The sequence below is a fragment of the Osmerus eperlanus genome, chromosome 5 (genome assembly GCF_963692335.1).
Source record: "Osmerus eperlanus chromosome 5, fOsmEpe2.1, whole genome shotgun sequence".
Taxonomy (NCBI): domain Eukaryota; kingdom Metazoa; phylum Chordata; class Actinopteri; order Osmeriformes; family Osmeridae; genus Osmerus; species Osmerus eperlanus.
This window is the reverse complement of record NC_085022.1, coordinates 925,579-950,112: the sequence shown is the minus strand read 5'-3', so window position 1 is coordinate 950,112 and position 24,534 is coordinate 925,579. Positions and strand designations below refer to the sequence as shown.

At 53.0% G+C, this 24,534-nt stretch overlaps 1 protein-coding gene across 1 annotated transcript in view; it reads left to right on the top strand.

Moving 5' to 3' along the window:
• Positions 1-23,991, top strand: part of LOC134021740 (neuronal acetylcholine receptor subunit alpha-7) — a 29,151-nt gene extending 5,160 nt beyond the window's left edge. The window contains exons 4-10 of the mRNA XM_062462845.1: positions 2,659-2,768; positions 5,376-5,455; positions 11,231-11,398; positions 15,181-15,375; positions 19,260-19,346; positions 22,165-22,274; positions 23,377-23,991. Of these exons, the coding sequence (XP_062318829.1) occupies positions 2,659-2,768; positions 5,376-5,455; positions 11,231-11,398; positions 15,181-15,375; positions 19,260-19,346; positions 22,165-22,274; positions 23,377-23,943 (1,317 nt within the window). The 3' untranslated portion in view covers positions 23,944-23,991. The remainder of the gene's footprint in view (positions 1-2,658; positions 2,769-5,375; positions 5,456-11,230; positions 11,399-15,180; positions 15,376-19,259; positions 19,347-22,164; positions 22,275-23,376) is intronic.
• Positions 23,992-24,534: the final 543 nt, after the last annotated feature.

Here is a 24,534-nt window from a genome sequence, read left to right as displayed (position 1 = left end):
GCAGCATGTTGTGGGGAGGCAGCATGTTGTGGGGAGGCAGCATGTTGTGGGGAAGCAGCATGTTGTGGGGAGGCAGCATGTTGTGGGGAGGCAGCATGTTGTGGGGAGGCAGCATGTTGTGGGGAAGCAGCATGTTGTGGGGAGGCAGCATGTTGTGGGGAGGCAGCATGTTGTGGGGAAGCAGCATGTTGTGGGGAGGCAGCATGTTGTGGGGAGGCAGCATGTTGTGGGGAGGCAGCATGTTGTGGGGAAGCAGCATGTTGTGGGGAGGCAGCATGTTGTGGGGAAGCAGCATGTTGTGGGGAAGCAGCATGTTGTGGGGAGGCAGCATGTTGTGGGGAGGCAGCATGTTGTGGGGAGGCAGCATGTTGTGGGGAAGCAGCATGTTGTGGGGAGGCAGCATGTTGTGGGGAGGCAGCATGTTGTGGGGAGGCAGCATGTTGTGGGGAGGCAGCATGTTGTGGGGAGGCAGCATGTTGTGGGGAGGCAGCATGTTGTGGGGAAGCAGCATGTTGTGGGGAGGCAGCATGTTGTGGGGAGGCAGCATGTTGTGGGGAGGCAGCATGTTGTGGGGAGGCAGCATGTTGTGGGGAGGCAGCATGTTGTGGGGAGGCAGCATGTTGTGGGGAGGCAGCATGTTGTGGGGAGGCAGCATGTTGTGGGGAAGCAGCATGTTGTGGGGAGGCAGCATGTTGTGGGGAGGCAGCATGTTGTGGGGAGGCAGCATGTTGTGGGGAGGCAGCATGTTGTGGGGAGGCAGCATGTTGTGGGGAGGCAGCATGTTGTGGGGAAGCAGGGGGCAATTTCTGGAAGCCAACGTCAGTGCCAAGAGTCCCTCTTTTGGATAGCGCTTCTTAAAGCCATTTCATACAGCAACTGGAATTTAATTAGGTTTCTTATCACTGGCCTGAACCCCTCCCCCCACCTCCCACCAATTCCCCCACTGAAAAAGTCGAGAACCGCTAATAAATCCGTCGTAATCCATTGCTAACACTTTCCTTTGGTCAGTAAGGTTGTTTTATGCTCCAGGCTTTTGCCATACCTTTTCTTACCACAAATTGTCCACAAAATTGCTTCCAGTGCGAAATAGTCTTTTTGCTTAATTTGTTTTGGAGCACTCAGCAAATCACCTCTCTCGCTCTCTGTTTGGAGAAGCGATCTTCAGGGATGTTTCGGTAGCCGTCGGAGTCTGTTTGGATGGGAGATGTTTCTGTGCCCCAGAGGTACGGGTATTTTTCAAATGTCAACATGCGTAACTGTAGTTCTGTAAAGGTTTCACAGTAACAGTAAGGATATAGCTGGGGTAATGAAGAAAGCACAAAATGCCCACAAGAGGAAACAGTTATCTACAACAAAATACACATCCACACACCCACTGCAGATTTCTCTTCCTGTGTAATTTATGGTGATTATTCACTGCACAACATATTTTTGACACCATAAAAATCTGTTTGTACAGAGGAGGTGAATGGGGTTTAAGATTCTTCTCTTAAAGGTATTTGCTGGTTTCAGAATTCACCTGATGTTATTTCTGTTCCAAAGCTACAGGAATAACAATGTCCACTGCCAGAGCATAAGATCATTTAACGACCCTTTCACTGTGTAATCCCATTTAGAGCGCTCTCCTCTCATAGACAGTCAGTTAAGCATACCTGCCCAATGTCAGAAGACAGATATGAGCCTGCGGATGATTCCAAAAGCTAATGATGTCATTAGGAAAACTGATTAGAGAGAGATAGAGACAGAGGAAGAATGAGGAGTCATTGGGCCACATTGAGAGATGCTAGACAGGGTTTTGGGGCTCTGACAAATCAACTCAATTTGGACAGGAAGAAGGTCATGTGATGGCCTCGTCTTCTGTGAGGTCATTCAGTCAAAATAGGAGGGTGGAGTTGGATGGCTGATAGCTAACCTCTCTGAAGGTTCACAGAGAAAAGAGGTAACACTATCTCTGTTTCATCCTGTTCTCCTTGTCCTGCTGTCTCCATCCACTCAACAGCCTGTGGTTAATCACCAAGAGGATCATTTAGTCCCATGATTATATTAATGTCATCTATAATTACAGTCATATATTTTTATTCCTGCCATTTATCTCATGGTCTTTTTCAGGGTAGTAGGTCGGAGGAATCCAGGAAATCTTAAATCTTGAGTTTGTTATGATGAATAACAAACTATGAACATGAATCAGACAGGGAGGGTTTGCCTGGCCAGTGACTCACACCATTAAACACACGTTCTAGTGAGCTGAACCGTGTACCAGCCTGGATGAGTCTGATTCAGACCTGGATGAGTCTGATTCAGACCTGGATGAGTCTGATTCAGACCTGGATGAGTCTGATTCAGACTGGTTCTGTCTTTTACAGTATGTCTCTGTACACTCCATCTAATCATTTGTCTATTCAGAATTAAAATTGTTCCTTTATTTATGTCAGGAAAAGGGTTCAAGGAGGTTATTTAGGTGTCTCTTTGAAGCATCTTGGGTATTTGATACCAATCAACAGCCTTTCAGTTTGTAGTAGAAGCTTTATATTTGTATTCATATTTTTTTTTCTGAGCTTTAATACAGAGACAGCTGATCAGAGTATGGGTCGGTGGTCTCTAGAGTAAACCTGAAGCTAACCCGCTGTGTGTGTGTGTGTGTGTGCGTGTGATCTCCAGTACTGGACGGACCACTACCTGCGCTGGAACGCCACAGACTACCCTGGAGTCACCAACGTCAGGTTCCCCGACAGCCAGATCTGGAGGCCCGACATCCTGCTGTACAACAGGTACCAACACGTCCTCTTACGTCTTACAGTCCAGGAAAACTGCTGTTCATTTACAGTCCAGAAAAACTGCTGTTCATTTACAGTCCAGGAAAACTGCTGTTCATTTACAGTTGTCACGACGTGAGGTGGGGTTGGACCCAAACGCAGGGGAGTCAGCAGGCATGGCAGAAACAAGGGTTTTATTTCTCAAAAGAACGGGAACAGATAGGGTACTCACACGGACAGGTATTGTAAGGACAAGACAAAGACTGGACACAAAACAGGAACCTAAATACACACCCAAACGACACACAGGTGGACACAATGACGCTAACGAGACAGGTGAAGACAATGACAGGGAAACACTAGGGCAGGACAAAAAACTGAAACTGGGGGGGGGCACGGCTGTGGCCGTGACAGTACCCCCCCCTCTCAAGGGACGTCACACAAGGCCGGAGCAGGGCAGAGGCAGGTCGGGGGGTCGACCCGGAGGCAGGGCAGAGGGTCGGGGCAGGTCCGGAGGTCGGCCCGGAGGCAGGGCAGAGGGCTGGGGCAGGTCCGGGGGTTGACCCGGAGGCGGGGCAGAAGGCCGGCGGCCGGAGCAGGTCCAGGGAACCACCCGGGGGCAGGACGGGCACAGGCGCCTGGGAGCGCGGACGAGGGGGCACGGACGAGGGGGCGTCTGGGAGCGCGGACGAGGGGGCGTCTGGGAGCGCGGACGAGGGGGCGCCTGGGAGCGCGGACGAGGGGGCGCGGGCAGGCTGCGGCCAGGAGTCCTCGGGCGGAGGAGGCGGCCGGGGCACAGGGCAGGACCGAGGCCGGGGCACAGGGCAGGACCGAGGCCGGGGCACAGGGCAGGACCGAGGCCGGGGCACAGGGCAGGACCGAGGCCGGGGCACAGGGCAGGACCGAGGCCGGGGCACAGGGCAGGACCGAGGCCGGGGCACAGGGCAGGACCGAGGCCGGGGCACAGGGCAGGACCGAGGCCGGGGCACAGGGCGAGAACGAGGCCGGGGTACAGGGCAGGACCGAGGCTGGGGCACAGGGCGAGAACGAGGCTGGGGCACAGGGCGAGAACGAGGCAGGGGCACAGGGCGAGAACGAGGCAGGGGCACAGGGCGAGAACGAGGCAGGGGCACAGGGCAGGAACGAGGCTGGGGCACAGGGCAGGACCGAGGCTGGGGCACAGGGCAGGAACGGGGCTGGGGTACAGGGCAGGAACGGGGCTGGGTACCGGCGGCAGGCGGCCGAGACTCCCCGGCAGGAACAGCCTCGGTGCTCTGGGTGCTGGGCGGCGCAACCATGTTCGTCCGGGCGCTGGGCGGCACAACCTCAGGATGAGGCAGGTGCACAGGGCAGGATCGAGGCAGGGGCCCATGGCAGGACCGAGGCTGGAGTCGGGGTTCAGGCTGGGGCTGGAGCCGGGGTAGGAACCAGGACTTGGGGTGGGCCCTCCGCTGCAGGCTTCGGGGTCCACCAAAAGCAAGTCGGGTCCCTAGGAAAGGGTTCGGGGAACTCTCTACTGGGTCCATTTGTGGTCTTGTCCTTCTGTCACGACGTGAGGTGGGGTTGGACCCAAACGCAGGGGAGTCAGCAGGCATGGCAGAAACAAGTGTTTTATTTCTCAAAAAAACGGGAACAGACACAGCGGGTACTCACACAGACAGGTATTGTAAGGACAAGACAAAGACTGGACACAAAACAGGAACCTAAATACACACCCAAACGACACACAGGTGGACACAATGACGCTAACGAGACAGGTGAAGACAATGACAGGGAAACACTAGGGCAGGACAAAAAACTGAAACTGGGGGGGGGCACGGCTGTGGCCGTGACAATAGTACATGAAAACTGTTGTTCATTTATAGTACATGAAAACTACAGTTTATTTAGGATAGTTTATTAATTAACTACATGCTCTTATGGTTCTTCCCTTTGGGCACTTACTTTGGTTGTTCACAATGTGTGCTTCATGTTTTTGCTAAACGCAATTTTTGAGAAACAAGGGGCAGAAAAGAAGAGTCATTGTTGTGTTTATGTTTTAAATCACGCTGCATGAAAAATGTTCTTGTCATTGTTTGCTCACTGTGTGTTGCTATGGGAAGAATCCCTCAGGATTTCCTATGTTAGGAGGAGCCAGTATCTGAGTCTCACACAGCATTGGATTAGTATGCGTGTGTGGCTGTGGATGTGTGTGTATGTGGGTGTGTATGTGGGTGTGTGTGTGTGGTCGCGTCTGCTGGTTTCATTTGTTTATGTTTGAGACTCTGAAGCGGCTGAGCCTAAATCTCACAGTCAAAAACACTGCTCATTCAGATACTTACACAGCCTTTTCACTGACTGTCAGTCTGTGTGTGTGTTTGTGCCCCTGAGCTGCATAACAAAGTTTGTACAGTATGTCTGTGGCTGTGTGTTGATGTTTCCTCTGTGCGTACAGCAGATGTGTGTATTGTGCTGTGTTGAGCTGTGCTGTATAACTCTGATTTACACAGCCCTTGTCATGGCAACACTAACCCAGCTCGTCCAAAGGGCTTTAATGGTCTTGTTTTCTCACTAAAGATACAAGGTTAGATTTTATGAGCAGATAAAGCTGTGATGGAGGCTAACTGCTCATTGCCTCCACAGCGCTGATGAGCGGTTTGATGCTACCTTCCACACCAACGTGCTGGTGAACTCTACGGGCTACTGCCAGTACCTGCCCCCAGGTGAGACTCTGGAGCCCCATACAGTAACAACCAAGCTGCTCTCGTATTTTCAGACTTTTAAATACCTCCTAACAGTTGACCTGCTGATATTTGTTTGCTCATACTGTAACATGTGGAGGGTAAAAGTGAATATAGAGTCCAGCACTATACAGTATAATATATAGTGTAGAGTAAATATAGTATAGTATATTAGGCAGGTGTTCACCTACGTGAACTTAAGGGTTACTGCCAGTACCTGATCCTAGATACTCCAGAACCCAAGATGCTGTTTTCTTATAACTGTTATGTATGGGAGTATGTAAGGGAGTCAGGTGGCTGAGCGGTGAGGGAGTCGGGCTAGTAATCTGAAGGTTTCCAGTTCGATTCCCGGCCGTGTCAAATGACGTTGTGTCCTTGGGCAAGGCACTTCACCCTACTTGCCTCGGGGGGAATGTCCCTGTACTTACTGTAAGTCGCTCTGGATAAGAGCGTCTGCTAAATGACTAAAAATGTAAAATGTAAATGTATAATAATCTCATCATAATTGCACTTTTACACAAAATAGTTTTATCACTCAGCTATATTGTAAAGTGTACTAGATAGGTGTCCAGTATGTTTTGAGTTTGTGACAAGATTAGAATCAAGAAAGTCAAAAGGGTCATTGAAAGTTAATGACAAGTGATGGCGCTGATGGATGAGCTGAAGTCCACAGGTGAAGTCCACAGGTGAAGTCCTCTGCCTCTGATAGGACCCTGTTTCCCTCCACCCTGTTCGCCCGCCCTCTGCACGCCCAGAGAGAGGAGGCGGTGCCTGTGATGATGAGCCTACCATAACTAATGCATCAAGTCATGCAGAGCTGGTGTAGATTAGCTGCATGCTGTACATCAGCCCAGAGTACACAAGCACACACCTCACATAAACAGTTAGCTTTATGTGAGGCTGACACAATTATCTCGTCTCCATTTTGGATGGAGAACAGCAGAGTCCCTTATGAGCTGTAGAGTCATAGCCAGGTCAGTAAATCTGCTTTATGACCTTTAAGAATGTCAAGATGGGCATTGATTGATATCAGAATTTCGATCGAGGCGGTGACTGAGACGTCTAAACTGGATCTGAGGGGTAATATCTCAAGGAGCTGTGTCCTCACATCCTCCTCCCATCCCTCCTTACCTCCTCCTCCCATCCCTCCTTACCTCCTCCTCCTCCCATCCCTCCTACTTACCCCAGCCTTTCTCCTCCTTAACCTGCTATTTACCACAGCCTTCCTCCTCCTTAACCTGCTACTTACCCCAGCCTTCCTCCTCCTTAACCTGCTACTTACCCCAGCCTTCCTCCCTAACCTCCTACTTACCCCAGCCTTCCTCCTCCTTAACCTCCTACTTACCCCAGCCTTCCTCCTCCCTAACCTCCTACTTACCCCAGCCTTCCTCCTCCTTAACCTCCTACTTACCCCAGCCTTCCTCCTCCCTAACCTCCTACTTACCCCAGCCTTCCTCCTCCTCCTCCTTAACCTCCTACTTACCCCAGCCTTCCTCCTCCTTAACCTCCTACTTACCCCAGCCTTCCTCCTCCTCCTCCTTAACCTCCTACTTACCCCAGCCTTCCTCCTCCCTAACCTCCTACTTACCCCAGCCTTCCTCCTCCTCCTCCTTAACCTCCTACCTACCCCAGCCTTCCTCCTCCTTAACCTCCTACTTACCCCAGCCTTCCTCCTCCTCCTCCTTAACCTTCTACTTACCCCAGCCTTCCTCCTCCTCCTCCTCCATAACCTCCTACTTACCCCAGCCTTCCTCCTCCTTAACCTACTTACCCCAGCCTTCCTCCTCCTTAACCTGCTACTTACCCCAGCCTTCCTCCTCCTTAACCTCCTACTTACCCCAGCCTTTCTCCTCCTTAACCTGCTATTTACCACAGCCTTCCTCCTCCTTAACCTGCTACTTACCCCAGCCTTCCTCCTCCTTAACCTGCTACTTACCCCAGCCTTCCTCCCTAACCTCCTACTTACCCCAGCCTTCCTCCTCCTTAACCTCCTACTTACCCCAGCCTTCCTCCTCCCTAACCTCCTACTTACCCCAGCCTTCCTCCTCCTTAACCTCCTACTTACCCCAGCCTTCCTCCTCCCTAACCTCCTACTTACCCCAGCCTTCCTCCTCCTCCTCCTTAACCTCCTACTTACCCCAGCCTTCCTCCTCCTTAACCTCCTACTTACCCCAGCCTTCCTCCTCCTCCTCCTTAACCTCCTACTTACCCCAGCCTTCCTCCTCCCTAACCTCCTACTTACCCCAGCCTTCCTCCTCCTCCTCCTTAACCTCCTACCTACCCCAGCCTTCCTCCTCCTTAACCTCCTACTTACCCCAGCCTTCCTCCTCCTCCTCCTTAACCTTCTACTTACCCCAGCCTTCCTCCTCCTCCTCCTCCATAACCTCCTACTTACCCCAGCCTTCCTCCTCCTTAACCTACTTACCCCAGCCTTCCTCCTCCTTAACCTGCTACTTACCCCAGCCTTCCTCCTCCTTAACCTCCTACTTACCCCAGCCTTCCTCCTCCTTAACCTGCTACTTATCCCAGCCTTCCTCCTCCTTAACCTGCTACTTACCCCAGCCTTCCTCCTCCTTAACCTGCTACTTACCCCAGCCTTCCTCCTCCCTAACCTCCTACTTACCCCAGCCTTCCTCCTCCTCCTCCTTAACCTCCTACTTACCCCAGCATTCCTCCTCCTTAACCTCCTACTTAACCCAGCCTTCCTCCTACTTAACCTGCTACTTACCCCAGCCTTCCTCCTCCCTAACCTCCTACTTACCCCAGCCTTCCTCCTCCTCCTCCTTAACTTCCTACTTACCCCAGCATTCCTCCTCCCTAACCTGCTACTTACCCCAGCCTTCCTCCTCCCTAACCTCCTACTTACCCCAGCCTTCCTCCTCCTTAACCTGCTACTTACCCCAGCCTTCCTCCTCCTCCTCCCTAACCTCCTACTTACCCCAGCCTTCCTCCTCCTTAACCTCCTACTTACCCCAGCCTTCCTCCTCCTTAACCTGCTACTTACCCCAGCCTTCCTCCTCCTTAACCTGCTACTTACCCCAGCCTTCCTCCTCCTTAACCTGCTACTTACCCCAGCCTTCCTCCTCCCTAACCTCCTACTTACCCCAGCCTTCCTCCTCCTCCTCCCTAACCTCCTACTTACCCCAGCCTTCCTCCTCCTCCTTAACCTCCTATTTACCCCAGCCTTCCTCCTCCCTAACTTCCTACTTACCCCAGCCTTCCTCCTCCTTAACCTCCTACTTACCCCAGCCTTCCTCCTCCCTAACCTCCTACTTACCCCAGCCTTCCTCCTCCTCCTCCTTAACCTCCTACTTACCCCAGCCTTCCTCCTCCTTAACCTCCTACTTACCCTAGCCTTCCTCCTCCTCCTCCTTAACCTCCTACTTACCCCAGCCTTCCTCCTCCCTAACCTCCTACTTACCCCAGCCTTCCTCCTCCTCCTCCTCCTTAACCTCCTACCTACCCCAGCCTTCCTCCTCCTTAACCTCCTACTTACCCCAGCCTTCCTCCTCCTCCTCCTTAACCTTCTACTTACCCCAGCCTTCCTCCTCCTCCTCCATAACCTCCTACTTACCCCAGCCTTCCTCCTCCTTAACCTGCTACTTACCCCAGCCTTCCTCCTCCTTAACCTCCTACTTACCCCAGCCTTCCTCCTCCTTAACCTGCTACTTATCCCAGCCTTCCTCCTCCTTAACCTGCTACTTACCCCAGCCTTCCTCCTCCTTAACCTGCTACTTACCCCAGCCTTCCTCCTCCCTAACCTCCTACTTACCCCAGCCTTCCTCCTCCTCCTCCTTAACCTCCTACTTACCCCAGCATTCCTCCTCCCTAACCTGCTACTTACCCCAGCCTTCCTCCTCCTTAACCTCCTACTTAACCCAGCCTTCCTCCTACTTAACCTGCTACTTACCCCAGCCTTCCTCCTCCCTAACCTCCTACTTACCCCAGCCTTCCTCCTCCTCCTCCTTAACTTCCTACTTACCCCAGCATTCCTCCTCCCTAACCTGCTACTTACCCCAGCCTTCCTCCTCCCTAACCTCCTACTTACCCCAGCCTTCCTCCTCCTCCTTAACCTCCTACTTACCCCAGCCTTCCTCCTCCTTAACCTCCTACTTACCCCAGCCTTCCTCCTCCTTAACCTGCTACTTACCCCAGCCTTCCTCCTCCCTAACCTCCTACTTACCCCAGCCTTCCTCCTCCTTAACCTGCTACTTACCCCAGCCTTCCTCCTCCTCCTCCCTAACCTCCTACTTACCCCAGCCTTCCTCCTCCTTAACCTCCTACTTACCCCAGCCTTCCTCCTCCTTAACCTGCTACTTACCCCAGCCTTCCTCCTCCTTAACCTGCTACTTACCCCAGCCTTCCTCCTCCTTAACCTGCTACTTACCCCAGCCTTCCTCCTCCCTAACCTCCTACTTACCCCAGCCTTCCTCCTCCTCCTCCTTAACCTCCTACTTACCCCAGCCTTCCTCCTCCTTAACCTCCTACTTACCCCAGCCTTCCTCCTCCCTAACCTCCTACTTACCCCAGCCTTCCTCCTCCATAACCTCCTACTTACCCCAGCCTTCCTCCTCCTTAACCTCCTACTTACCCCAGCCTTCCTCCTCCCCAACCTCCTACTTACCCCAGCCTTCCTCCTCCTCCCACCCCTCCTCCTCCTCGCCGGTTTGCTAATCTGTCTTGGTGACCCAGTATTGTCCCACCTCCATGGTTCACAAGGTCAGTACCTGCCAGAGTTACAGCACCTGCCATGAGCAGGGGTTCTCCCAGGACAGCCCTCGCCTGGGCCATCGCTGCTGGCCTCTTGCTGATGAGGCCTGAACTCAAGGAGAAACACTGGACTGTTAAACATCAGACAATAAGCAATAGTCACAAACACATGCCTGATGACAGACAGTGGACAGTGGAATATCTCTGTTTCTGCGAGGAGGAAGGGAGGAGGGTGTATGCTAAACAGAGGGATCAACCCGCTATCAGTGAGGGGCCATTCATTCAAACAGGCCATTCACAAAGGTCCAGGGAGACCTTATTGCAGGGGAAAGACATCCAACACAGAAGGAAGTGCCGCTATGAAGGAGGAGACAGGAGGAAGCGCTTTGCAGACGCTTAGTGATTGGGAACAAATTGAATTTCTCTGCTATTTATCTTACTGGAGGGACCCAGTGCATGTAAATCAAGGGGCTTGTCTCCATTCTTTCTCCTCTACATCACCTCCTCTGGCATCCCCACAGCTGTGCTCCTCCTGTACATCACCTCCTCTGGCATCCCCACAGCTGTGCTCCTCCTCTACATCATCCCCTCTGGCATCCCCACAGCTGTGCTCCTCTACATCACCTCCTCTGGCATCCCCACAGCTGTGCTCCTCTACATCACCTCCTCTGGCATCCCCACAGCTGTGCTCCTCCTGTACATCACCTCCTCTGGCATCCCCACAGCTGTGCTCCTCCTCTACATCATCCCCTCTGGCATCTCCACAGCTGTGCTCCTCTACATCACCTCCTCTGGCATCCCCACAGCTGTGCTCCTCCTCTACATCATCCCCTCTGGCATCCCCACAGCTGTGCTCCTGGCCCTCTGATAATTCCACACAATCATAGGAGAAATCTTTGTATATTTGTTTGTAAAATTATTTTTCCTATTTCACAGTTTTCACCCTGCCTAAGATAAATCTGTGGCTTGGCAACCTGTTTATATAACCAGAATTATTTTAAGACATTTTTTTACGCAATTGCTTACAATCCCACATCCATTGCGCAGGCATCTTCAAGAGCACATGCTACATAGACGTTCGCTGGTTTCCCTTCGATGTCCAGCGCTGTGACCTCAAGTTTGGCTCGTGGACGTATGGCGGCTGGTCCCTGGACCTGCAGATGGTGGAGGCGGACGTGACCGGATACATCGCTAACGGAGAGTGGGACCTGGTTGGTGAGTTCCTCCCAGGAGAAGCTGCAGGGATGTGCTCCATCTAGCAGGTCTAGTCAAGAACATTCAATTGTAAGGTTTTCTTAAGATGCTTTCAGACGTACGAGTGTACAGGAGTATCAGTGCTTTAGTGTGTGAGTACCTTACATAACAACTTGTCTGCATTGAAGAAAGGTCTGCCATCACCCAGTCTCATCTCTGGCTCAGCTTGTGTCAGCTGGCTGCCAGCAGGATCAGCTTACAGCCATGGCTGAACTATTTCCAGAAGGATGCTTGTTTTGATGCCTCTTAACTTGGCGGGTTGTTTGGGAGTGGAAGGAGAAAACAGCACGATTTACATAACAAACATCATATCCAACAGGGAGAGGTTTGGCCCTGCTGGGGAGAGGTTTGGCCCTGCTGTGGAGAGGTTTGGCCCTGCTGGGGAGAGGTTTGGCCCTGATGGGGAGAGGTTTGGCCCTGCTGGGGAGAGGTTTGGCCCTGATGGGGAGAGGTTTGGCCCTGATGGGGAGAGGTTTGGCCCTGATGGGGAGAGGTTTGGCCCTGCTGGGGAGAGGTTTGGCCCTGCTGGGGAGAGGTTTGGCCCTGATGGGGAGAGGTTTGGCCCTGCTGGGGAGAGGTTTGGCCCTGCTGGGGAGAGGTTTGGCCCTGATGGGGAGAGGTTTGGCCCTGATGGGGAGAGGTTTGGCCCTGCTGGGGAGAGGTTTGGCCCTGCTGGGGAGAGCTTTGGCCCTGCTGGGGAGAGGTTTGGCCCTGATGGGGAGAGGTTTGGCCCTGCTGGGGAGAGCTTTGGCCCTGCTGGGGAGAGGTTTGGCCCTGCTGGGGAGAGGTTTGGCCCTGCTGGGGAGAGCTTTGGCCCTGATGGGGAGAGGTTTGGCCCTGCTGGGGAGAGGTTTGGCCCTGATGGGGAGAGGTTTGGCCCTGATGGGGAGAGCTTTGGCCCTGCTGGGGAGAGGTTTGGCCCTGCTGGGGAGAGCTTTGGCCCTGCTGGGGAGAGGTTTGGCCCTGATGGGGAGAGGTTTGGCCCTGATGGGGAGAGGTTTGGCCCTGATGGGGAGAGGTTTGGCCCTGCTGGGGAGAGGTTTGGCCCTGCTGGGGAGAGCTTTGGCCCTGCTGGGGAGAGGTTTGGCCCTGATGGGGAGAGGTTTGGCCCTGCTGGGGAGAGGTTTGGCCCTGATGGGGAGAGGTTTGGCCCTGCTGGGGAGAGCTTTGGCCCTGCTGGGGAGAGGTTTGGCCCTGATGGGGAGAGGTTTGGCCCTGATGGGGAGAGCTTTGGCCCTGATGGGGAGAGGTTTGGCCCTGATGGGGAGAGGTTTGGCCCTGCTGGGGAGAGGTTTGGCCCTGATGGGGAGAGGTTTGGCCCTGATGGGGAGAGGTTTGGCCCTGCTGGGGAGAGGTTTGGCCCTGATGGGGAGAGGTTTGGCCCTGATGGGGAGAGGTTTGGCCCTGCTGGGGAGAGGTTTGGCCCTGATGGGGAGTGGTTTGGCCCTGATGGGGAGAGGTTTGGCCCTGCTGGGGAGAGGTTTGGCCCTGATGGGGAGAGGTTTGGCCCTGATGGGGAGAGGTTTGGCCCTGCTGGGGAGAGGTTTGGCCCTGATGGGGAGAGGTTTGGCCCTGCTGGGGAGAGGTTTGGCCCTGCTGGGGAGAGGTTTGGCCCTGATGGGGAGAGGTTTGGCCCTGATGGGGAGAGGTTTGGCCCTGATGGGGAGAGGTTTGGCCCTGCTGGGGAGAGGTTTGGCCCTGATGGGGAGAGGTTTGGCCCTGATGGGGAGAGGTTTGGCCCTGCTGGGGAGAGGTTTGGCCCTGCTGGGGAGAGGTCTGCAGATGCCAGTGCTGAGCTTGTTAACCCAGAAGGGGGGAAGGAGAGCTCGAATATTCATCTCCCGGCTCGTTCTGCCCAGTCAAGCATTTGGATTATGAAATCAAGCTTGCTGAGCAATGTGATATTTGGTTTCCGAAACCTTCCCTGTTCACCTCAGCTCTGAATGTCAGTTAGCTGAATGTCGTGAGGTAGCCGTCAGCAGAGAAGCTCTCCTTCAGGGTTACATCACAATCTGACATGTAGCTTTAAACAGCTACAGCTACATCTACGTCCTCTGATCGTCCTTCTCTCACACACCCCCAACCCTGAGGAAAATAAGATTTGTCCCCCAACAATATTTCTCTGTAAACATAAGTAAGTAATTTAAATATTAATAATATGCAGTAAAGGTGCTGATTGTAGACACAAAAACACTTATTATAAGTTTAACATAGTCAATGTGTTACAGCACAACTATTGGTGTGTGTCCCCCTGCAGGAACTGAAAATGTCAATGTAATCCCCCCCCCCCAAGTTGATATTGGATCTTGGCCTCTCGCAGCATGTCATTAAAACACGTGTCCCTTCTTGAAGACCGGAGAGGCTGGTTGTCTTGGTTTATGATCTGTCTCGTTAGCCCTGCATCCACACTCGTTAAAGAAGTGCAGGGCCCGGTTCTGCATCCACACTCTGGTTAAAGGAGGGTAAAGGGCCCGGTCCTGCATGCCTCGGCTGGCTTCCTCTACTCCAGCCTGAAGGAGGAAGCCTGCTGCTGGTTAATGATTGGTGCAGCCCTGGTTACAGGTCCCTGGGGATGGAGAGGGACCCCGATTTGTTATCAGGAACGCCTGGACAAACAGAGGGAGGGAGGAGGGCTGTAGCAGAGAGGGGGAGGAGGAGGGCTGTAGCAGAGAGGGGGAGGAGGAGGGCTGTAGCAGAGAGGGGGAGGAGGAGGGCTGTAGCAGAGAGGGGGAGGAGGAGGGGGAGGAGGAGGGCTGTAGCAGAGAGGGGGAGGAGGAGGGCTGTAGCAGAGAAGGGGTGGAGGAGGGGGAGGAGGAGGGCTGTAGCAGAGAGGGGGAGGAGGAGGGCTGTAGCAGAGAGGGGGAGGAGGAGGGGGAGGAGGAGGGCTGTAGCAGAGAGGGGGAGGAGGAGGGCTGTAGCAGAGAAGGGGTGGAGGAGGGCTGTAGCAGAGAGGGGGAGGAGGAGGGCTGTAGCAGAGAAGGGGTGGAGGAGGGGGAGGAGGAGGGCTGTAGCAGAGAAGGGGTGGAGGAGGAGGAGGGCTGTAGCAGAAACCAGGAGAAGGAGGATGTAAGGCACTCTCTGGAGACACGCTCAGCCAATGGGGCGTAAGACTCCACTTAATTGAAAATAGCAGGAGGCATGTTGGCCATTTCACCAGCCACATGCTCGATTATTCCCTTCTAACCCTTCTATGGCCTTATGTGAAACCTAAGCCAATGTTCTGAGAGAAGCAGAAAGAGCACAGCAGCAGGAGACTGTGTTAACAACACGGAATGTTTTAATCTGTTGTCTCGGTGATTAGAAGGGTGCAATAACAGTTGTCTTCACTTTCTCTGTGTATGTATAAATGTGTATGTTTGTGTGTGTGTATTTGTGTGTCTGTTTTTGTATATAGCTATGTACTTTACATTTGTATGTATATTCTGTTTGTTTGTGTGTATTTATACTGTATATATGTGTGTGATTGTGTGTGTGTGTATATATATATATATATACTGCATACACGTGTGTGTGTGTATATATATATACATACTGTATACATGTGTGTGTGTGTGTGTGTATATACATACTGTATACATGTGTGTGTGTGTGTGTGTATATACATACTGTATACATGTGTGTGTGTGTGTGTGTATATACATACTGTATACACGTGTGTGTGTGTATATATATATACATACTGTATACATGTGTGTGTGTGTGTGTGTATATACATACTGTATACGTGTGTGTGTGTTCCCCAGAGGTCCCGGGGCGTAGGAGCGAGCGTTTCTACGACTGCTGCAAGGAGCCGTACCCTGACGTGACGTTCACCGTGGTGATGCGGCGTCGGACGCTGTACTACGGCCTGAACCTCCTCATCCCCTGCGTGCTCATCTCCACCCTGGCCCTGCTGGTCTTCCTGCTGCCTGCTGACTCCGGGGAGAAGATCTCTCTGGGTGAGACACGCTCAGCTCTGCTCTCCTGTTCCCAGCACCAGCTGGAAACAGGAACGAGAATAGAATATCAAGCCTGACAGAAACACACGGTGGCTGAAGACTCAGAAACACTAGGTGGCTGAAGACTGGGGAGATGGATGTAGTCTGACAGAAACACTAGGTGGCTGAAGACTGGGGAGATGGATGTAGTCTGACAGAAACACTAGGTGGCTGAAGACTGGGGAGATGGATGTAGTCTGACAGAAACACTAGGTGGCTGAAGACTGGGGAGATGGATGTAGTCTGACAGAAACACTAGGTGGCTGAAGACTGGGGAGATGGATGTAGTCTGACAGAAACACTAGGTGGCTGAAGACTGGGGAGATGGATGTAGTCTGACAGAAACACTAGGTGGCTGAAGACTGGGGAGATGGATGTAGTCTGACAGAAACACTAGGTGGCTGAAGACTGGGGAGATGGATGTAGTCCTGTCTGAATTTGTGAGGAATTCCACCACAGATACATTTTTTATTTGTTAATTAATTCACGTTCGGTATGCTAAATCCAATGTTTCAGGCTGGGTAGTTGTGTTACCGTAGCTGGATCTGATCAGATTCCACCTTCCCCTTTAATCAGATGCCTCCGTAGAGGCTGAGGCTACAGTATTCACATACAGAGCTATGACAACGCTGTCCACCTGCACAGTTAAAGGGCGTATCTCATCTCATCACAGAGGAGGAGGACATCACAAGGCTTGATCTGAATGCACCCCGCATGTCAGAACCCCAGACCAAAGATGACAGGACTGTATTGATTTAGCAGCTGATTTGTATTCAAAGCGAAGTACAGGGTAGATAATAATACATTATTAAGTCATATATACTATACACTATATACATATATACTATATACATATACATAGTCACTCATATACACACTACATGAGTGAACGCACACTCACACAGTAAATATAACTATTTGAAACCTCTGAGGTACATGGCGCTGGTCACAAGCACAGCCCACTGGACACCCTGTGGGGTAGACCTCCTTCACTACAGCCTGGAGCTTTAGGGATACCCTGTGGGGTAGACCTCCTTCACTACAGCCCTGAGCTTTAGGGACACCCTGTGGGGTAGACCTCCTTCACTACAGCCCTGAGCTTTAGGGACACCCTGTGGGGTAGACCTCCTTCACTACAGCCCTGAGCTTTAGGGATACCCTGTGGGGTAGACCTCCTTCACTACAGCCCTGAGCTTTAGGGATACCCTGTGGGGTAGACCTCCTTCACTACAGCCCTGAGCTTTAGGGACACCCTGTGGGGTAGACCTCCTTCACTACAGCCCTGAGCTTTAGGGACACCCTGTGGGGTAGACCTCCTTCACTACAGCCCTGAGCTTTAGGGACACCCTGTGGGGTAGACCTCCTTCACTACAGCCCTGAGCTTTAGGGACACCCTGTGGGGTAGACCTCCTTCACTACAGCCCTGAGCTTTAGGGACACCCTGTGGGGTAGACCTCCTTCACTACAGCCCTGAGCTTTAGGGACACCCTGTGGGGTAGACCTCCTTCACTACAGCCTGGAGCTTTAGGGACACCCTGTGGGGTAGAACTCCTTCACTACAGCCTGGAGCTTTAGGGATACCCTGTGGGGTAGACCTCCTTCACTACAGCCTGGAGCTTTAGGGATACATGCACCAATACAACACAATAAGGATAATAAGGACAGCTAAACAAGCAATGTTTTTTATTATTATTACGAAAAGCTTACAGACAGATGGTGTTGGTCACATAATGTTGATGCAAACGTACATTTTGGGCCCTGACACTGTAGACTGCCAACCAGGGGCGGACTGGCTGTCGGGAGAGTCGGGAGATTTCCCGAACGGCCGGTCAAACGGCCGCGGGATAATGCAAAAAATATATATACATATAATAATAATACACGGTCGTGGGCCAGTCTGCGTTTCAAAGTCCTGGGCTGTTTTTCAGTCCCAGTCCAGACCTGCTGCCAACTGCAGACTTTCGCTCAGATGTAATAAGACTTTCAGACTTTGTTTGCTGCCCAGACTGAGATCCTGAGATTCTGGATAGTTTGTGGAAAAAAGGTTTTGAATGACTGATGGTGTATGACGTGTGCACGTGTGTGTGTGTGAGTCCATGTGTGTGTGTGTGTGAGTGCGTGTGTGCGTGTATCTAAACTCTACAGGCAGATTTAGCTTCCTGGGTTCATGCTCCAGTAATAGAGCACTAAGGATTTAGATGTTTCATTAATATTTAATTTACATGCAGATCTTGTTAGCAATAACAATTCACCCACTTGTTTAGGAATTATTGATAATTGAGGTACTTTGATAAACAGGATTTCAGAACACTCGATATGAGGTTAGTTTAATGAGGAGGTTTAGACATCTGCTCCCTGTGTGTCCCGGACCCCAGGCTGCAGAACAGTCAGCTGGAATCGATACCTGTCTCAGGTGAAATATTCAGATGCAGGCAGGGGAGGGCTGGGAGGCTGGAGGGATAGAGGGCTGGAGGGCTGGAGGGCTTAGCTCATGACAGGAGAGCTACACATGGACCTGGCCCAGAATACATCTGAACACTCTCCAACCTTTTGATGTTCTGGATCAAACCGGTATGTCACGAGGGTGGATTGTGTGTGAGTGTGTGTGTGTGAGTGTGTGTGTGGCATTGTGTGTGTGTGTGTGAGTGTGTGCTTGTATGTGTGTGTCGCATTGTGTGTGAATATGTGCGAGATTGTATGTGTATGTGGCATAGTGTGAGTGTGTCTGTCTGTGTGTGATTGTGTGTGTGATTGTGTGTGAGTATGTGATTGTGTGTGTGTGTGTGTCATAGGCTCCACCAGTACCATAGTGGGACTTCCAGTGATATCTACTGACTCAGAGGTGTAAGCAAACAGCTGTTAATGAGAATAATGTGATCTATCCATCTTGTTCCTTGTATTGGCCTGTTTTATTGATTGGAGGAGTTCATTAGGAAACTTTAGAGGCTGCAGCTCTGCAGACAGACTCACTGCTGGGTGAAGGACTTCCTACTTACAGACTGTTACTTAACAGTGTTATCTTTAAAACCATCTGATCCTGGGTTTAGAAGACAGAAAGAGGAGGAGAAATGTTGGATTATATGTCTCTGATTGGCTGCTTCTGAAATGCTTCAGAAACTCGTTCCCCTCTACACATCTGATTATAAAATAAAACACTTTAGTGGGGTAGTAGTTAGGGTGAGAAGCTCGGTCATCCGGGAGGGGCTCAGAGTAGAACCGCTGCTCCTCCGCGTCGAGAGGGGCCAGTTGAGGTGGCTCGGGCATCTGATAAGGATGCCTCCTGGACGCCTCCCTGGTGAGGTGTTCTGGGCATGTCCCACTGGGAAGAGGCCCCGGGGAAGACCCAGGACACGCTGGAGGGACTATGTCTCTCGGCTGGCCTGGGAACGCCTCGGGGTCCCCAGGAAGAGCTGGTGGAAGTGGCTGGGGAGAGGGAAGTCTGGGCCTCCCTGCTTAGGTTGCTGCCCCCGCGAGCCGACCCCCGGAAAAGCGGAAGATGATGGATGGATGGATGGACTTTAGTGGGGAAAATTGGACTGCATCCTTTCTAATACAGCTGGACTCCTACCATCTTCTGTCTGCTTCTGTCTCCTCGTGTTAATATTTATAGCAACAATATGAATACATAGAACAACATTTGGGAATAATTGGTGAATTATTCATACATATCTATTTTATTTTACTTACTATTATTTACTTACTATTATCAGCACATTTACGGAGTCAGCAAAGGGCATTTCACTGCGTAGTCCTTATACTGTGATGGTGACTGTGAGGGATAAAGGGCTGTGCTTGTACTGTGATGGTGACTGTGAGGGATAAAGGGCTGTGCTTGTGTCCCTCAGGGATCACGGTGCTGCTCTCTCTCACGGTCTTCATGCTGTTGGTCGCTGAAATCATGCCCGCCACATCCGACTCTGTACCCCTCATAGGTGAGTTCCCTCCTCTCCTCCTCTCCTCCTCACTCCTGCTCATCTCCTCTTCTCCTGCTCCTCCTCACTCCTCCTCCTCTCCTCCTCACTCCTGCTCCTCCTCACTCCTCCTCCTCCTCTCCTCCTTACTCCTGCTCCTCCTCTCCTCCTCCTCACTCCTCCTCTCCTCCTCACTCCTCCTCTCCTCCTCACTCCTGCTCCTCCTCACTCCTCCTCCTCACTCCTCCTCACTCCTGCTCCTCCTCACTCCTGCTCCTCTCCTCCTCTCTCCTCCTCACTTCTGCTCCTCCTCACTCCTCCTCCTCTCCTCCTCACTCCTCCTCTCCTCCTCACCCCTGCTCCTCCTCTCCCCCTCACTCCTCCTCGTCACTCCTCCTCCTCTCCTCCTCACTCCTCCTCTCCTCCTCACTCCTGCTCCTCCTCTCCTCCTCACTCCTCCTCCTCACTCCTGCTCCTCCTCACTCCTCCTCCTCACTCCTCTCCTCCTCACTCCTCCTCACTCCTGCTCCTCCTCTCTTCCTCACTCCTCCTCCTCTCCTCCTCACTCCTCCTCTCCTCCTCACTCCTCTTCTCCTCCTCACTCCTCCTCTCCTCCTCCCTCCTCCTACCCTCCTCTCCTCCTCACTCCTCCTATCCTCCTCTCCTCCTCCTCACTCCTCCTCTCCTCCTCACTCCTGCTCCCACCCCTCTGCATCTGGAGAGGAAGGTGTCACATGGAAGTGTTAGTCCTGAGAAACTAGGACCGACACTAAGTGTGATTCCTCACCCATAGTCATATAAACCGTTTCCCCTGGATACAAGACTTCCCCATACCCAGATGGCATTTTTTTTTTACAATTTAGAGTTTTTATTTTGCTCAGGGAGGTCTCCTGTACAGCTTTTTGCTGAGAGGGGTGCAAATACTTAACAAGATTAAACTGCAGTCTAGTAAGCAAACGGGTCAAACAGAGTTGACTGACGGACCTATTAGTCACTTAGAGGCCAGGCTCTCGGCAGCATTGCTGCGAGCTGTGTCTCTGCTGCGTCTCTGCTGTCTCTCTCTGCTCTCTCTCTCTGCTGTCTCTCTCTGCTGCGTCTCTCTCTGCTGTGTCTCTCTGCTGTCTCTCTCTGCTGTCTCTCTCTGCTGTCTCTCTCTGCTGCGTCTCTCTCTGCTGCGTCTCTCTGCTGTCTCTCTCTGCTGTCTTTCTCTGCTGTCTCTCTCTGCTGTCTCTCTCTGCTGTCTCTCTCTGCTGCGTCTCTCTCTGCTGCCTCTCTCTGCTGTCTCTCTCTGCTGTCTCTCTCTGCTGCGTCTCTCTCTGCTGTCTCTCTCTGCTGTCTCTCTGCTGCGTCTCTCTCTGCTGTCTCTCTCTGCTGTCTCTCTGCTGTCTCTCTCTGCTGTCTCTCTGCTGTCTCTCTCTGCTGTCTCTCTCTGCTGCGTCTCTCTCTGCTGTCTCTCTCTGCTGTCTCTCTCTGCTGCGTCTCTCTGCTGTCTCTCTGCTGTCTCTCTCTGCTGTCTCTCTGCTGTCTCTCTCTGCTGTCTCTCTGCTGTCTCTCTCTGCTGTCTCCCTGCTGTCTCTCTCTCTGCTGTCTCTGCTGTCTCTCTGCTTTCTCTCTCTGCTGGCTCTCTCTGCTGTCTCTCTGCTGTCTCTCTTCTGTCTCTCTCTGCTGTCTCTCTGCTGTCTCTCTCTGCTGTCTCTCTGCTGTCTCTCTCTGCTGTCTCCCTGCTGTCTCTCTCTCTGCTGTCTCTGCTGTCTCTCTGCTTTCTCTCTCTGCTGGCTCTCTCTGCTGTCTCTCTGCTGCGTCTCTCTGCTGTCTCTCTGCTGTCTATCTCTGCTGTCTCCCTGCTGTCTCTCTCTCTGCTGTCTCTCTCTCTGCTGTCTCTCTGCTGTCTCCCTGCTGTCTCTCTACTGCGTCTCTCTGCTGTCTCTCTGCTGTCTCTCTCTGCTGTCTCTCTACTGCGTCTCTCTGCTGTCTCTCTCTGCTGTCTCTCTGCTGTCTCTCTGCTGTCTCTCTGCTGCGTCTCTCTGCTGTCTCTCTGCTGTCTATCTTTGCTGTCTCTCTGCTGTCTCTCTGCTGTCTCTCTACTGTCTCTCTGCTGCGTCTCTCTGCTGTCTCTCTGCTGTCTCTCTGCTGCGTCTCTCTGCTGTCTCTCTTTGCTGTCTCTCTGCTGCGTCTCTCTGCTGTCTCTCTCTGCTGTCTCTCTGCTGTCTCTCTGCTGTCTATCTTTGCTGTCTCTCTGCTGCGTCTCTCTGCTGTCTCTCTGCTGTCTCTCTGCTGTCTCTGCTGCGTCTCTCTGCTGTCTCTCTGCTGTCTCTCTGCTGTTTCTCTGCTGTCTCTCTGCTGCGTCTCTCTGCTGTCTCTCTGCTGTCTATCTTTGCTGTCTCTCTGCTGTCTCTCTGCTGTCTCTCTACTGTCTCTCTGCTGCGTCTCTCTGCCGTCTCTCTGCTGTCTCTCTGCTGCGTCTCTCTGCTGTCTCTCTGCTGTCTCTCTTTGCTGTCTCTCTGCTGCGTCTCTCTGCTGTCTCTCTCTGCTGTCTCTCTGCTGTCTCTCTGCTGTCTATCTTTGCTGTCTCTCTGCTGCGTCTCTCTGCTGTCTCTCTGCTGTCTCTCTGCTGTCTCTGCTGCGTCTCTCTGCTGTCTCTCTGCTGTCTCTCTGCTGCGTCTCTCTGCTGTCTCTCTGCTGTCTCTCTTTGCTGTCTCTCTGCTGCGTCTCTCTGCTGTCTCTCTGCTGGCGTCACTAGCTCACATCTTCAGGTTAGAAAGAGGTTCAGAACCAGAGTGGTCCGCTCTCCCTCCCTGCGGAGGTGGAGGTGAAGCAGCCTGTGTACTCTGTGTTTCAGCCCAGTACTTTGCCACCACCATGGTCATCGTGGGCTTGTCGGTCATCGCTACCGTCCTGGTGTTGCAGTACCACCATCACGACCCAGACGGAGGCAAAATGCCAAAGTGGGTAAGTCAGTCGGAACACCGAACGGCCAACACACAGAATCCCATTATGGAGCGACTTCCCCTGAAGGTTAACGTTTCTACATGAGAGGATCCCGTGGGGGCTAGGGGGTGTAAGCTGTCGGCCGCGAGCCGTGAGGGGAATGGAAATGTGTTTATAAGAAAGTGGGACTGCCACAGGTCAACCTTGAAGGGCACACTGTGTCAGGAGCTGAGTTATAAAAGGAAAATGGTTGAAGCTGTGATGCTTCAGGTGTGGTTCAGTCTGGTGCCACTAAGAGTTTCCTGGTTTACCACACAAGTGGTGTTCATTTTTTTAACTGCAAATAGACAAACTGTACGTACACACACTTTACTGCTTGTATCTATTCATGCATTCACACTATGCACTATTTGATACACACTCACTCACACACACACCCAACCACACACTCACCCGACCTACCCACCCATGTGTACACCCCCCCCGCGCAGCCCACATGCACCAGCCCTAACGTGCACCAGCCCTAACGTGCACCAGCCCTAACGTGCACCAGCCCTAACGTGCACCAGCCTTAACGTGCACCAGCCTTAACGTGCACCAGCCCTAACGTGCACCAGCCTTAACGTGCACCAGCCTTAACGTGAACCAGCCCTAACGTGCACCAGCCTTAACGTGCACCAGCCCTAACGTGCACCAGCCCTAACGTGAACCAGCCCTAACGTGCACCAGCCCTAACGTGCACCAGCCTTAACGTGAACCAGCCCTAACGTGCACCAGCCTTAACGTGCACCAGCCCTAACGTGCACCAGCCCTAACGTGCACCAGCCCTAACGTGCACCAGCCTTAACGTGAACCAGCCCTAACGTGCACCAGCCTTAACGTGCACCAGCCCTAACGTGCACCAGCCCTAACGTGCACCAGCCTTAACGTGCACCAGCCCTAACGTGCACCAGCCCTAACGTGCACCAGCCCTAACGTGCACCAGCCCTAACGTGAACCAGCCCTAACGTGCACCAGCCTTAACGTGCACCAGCCTTAACGTGCACCAGCCCTAACATGCACCAGCCCTAACGTGCACCAGCCCTAACATGCACCAGCCTTAACGTGAGCTCTGCGCCTCCAGACACGCGTGGTGCTGCTGAACTGGTGCGCCTGGTTCCTGCGTATGAAGCGTCCGGGGGAGGAGCGCGTGCGTCCAGCCTGCCACAACAAGCAGCCCCGTGGCAGCCTGGCCAGCGTGGAGACCAGCCTCCACCAGGGGGCGCTCACGCCCTCCAACGGCAACATGCTCTACCTGGGCTTCCGGGGGATGGACAGCATGCACTACAGCACCTCCCCCGACGCTGGTGTGCTCTGCTCCAGTCTGGTGGGACCTGGGGAGGAGGAGGTGCTGTTGCCCAGGGTGGGGCTCTCCTCCCTGGGCAGCGCCGGGCCCGGCGGGGGCCTGTGCCCTGGAGGCTCCGGGGGGACGGACCTCACCAAGATCCTGGAGGAGGTGCGGTACATCGCCAAGCGCTTCCGGAGCCAGGATGAGGACGAGTCTCTGTGCAGCGAGTGGAAGTTTGCGGCGGCGGTGATCGACCGGCTGTGTCTCATGGCCTTCTCGGTGTTCACCATCCTGTGCACCATTGGCATCCTCATGTCTGCTCCCAACTTCGTAGAGGCCATCTCCAAAGACTTCTTCACCTGAGACCTGAGGAGCACACACACACATACAGCACATAAACACACCCCCACACCCCCCCACACACACACATACAGCACATAAACACCCCCCCACACCCCCCCACACCCCCCCACACACACACATACAGCACATGAACACACCCCCACACCCCCCCCCACACACATACAGCACATAAACACACCCCCACACCCCCCCACACACACATACAGCACATAAACACACCCCCACACCCCCCCACACACACACATACAGCACATAAACACACCCCCACACCCCCCCACACACACACATACAGCACATAAACACACCCCCCCACACCCCCCCACACACACATACAGCACATAAACACACCCCCACACCCCCCCACACACACACATACAGCACATAAACACACCCCCACACCCCCCCACACACACACATACAGCACATAAACACACCCCCACACCCCCCCACACACACACATACAGCACATAAACACACCCCCACACCCCCCCACACACACACATACAGCACATAAACACACCCCCACACACACACACATACAGCACATAAACACACCCCCACACACACACATACAGCACATAAACACACCCC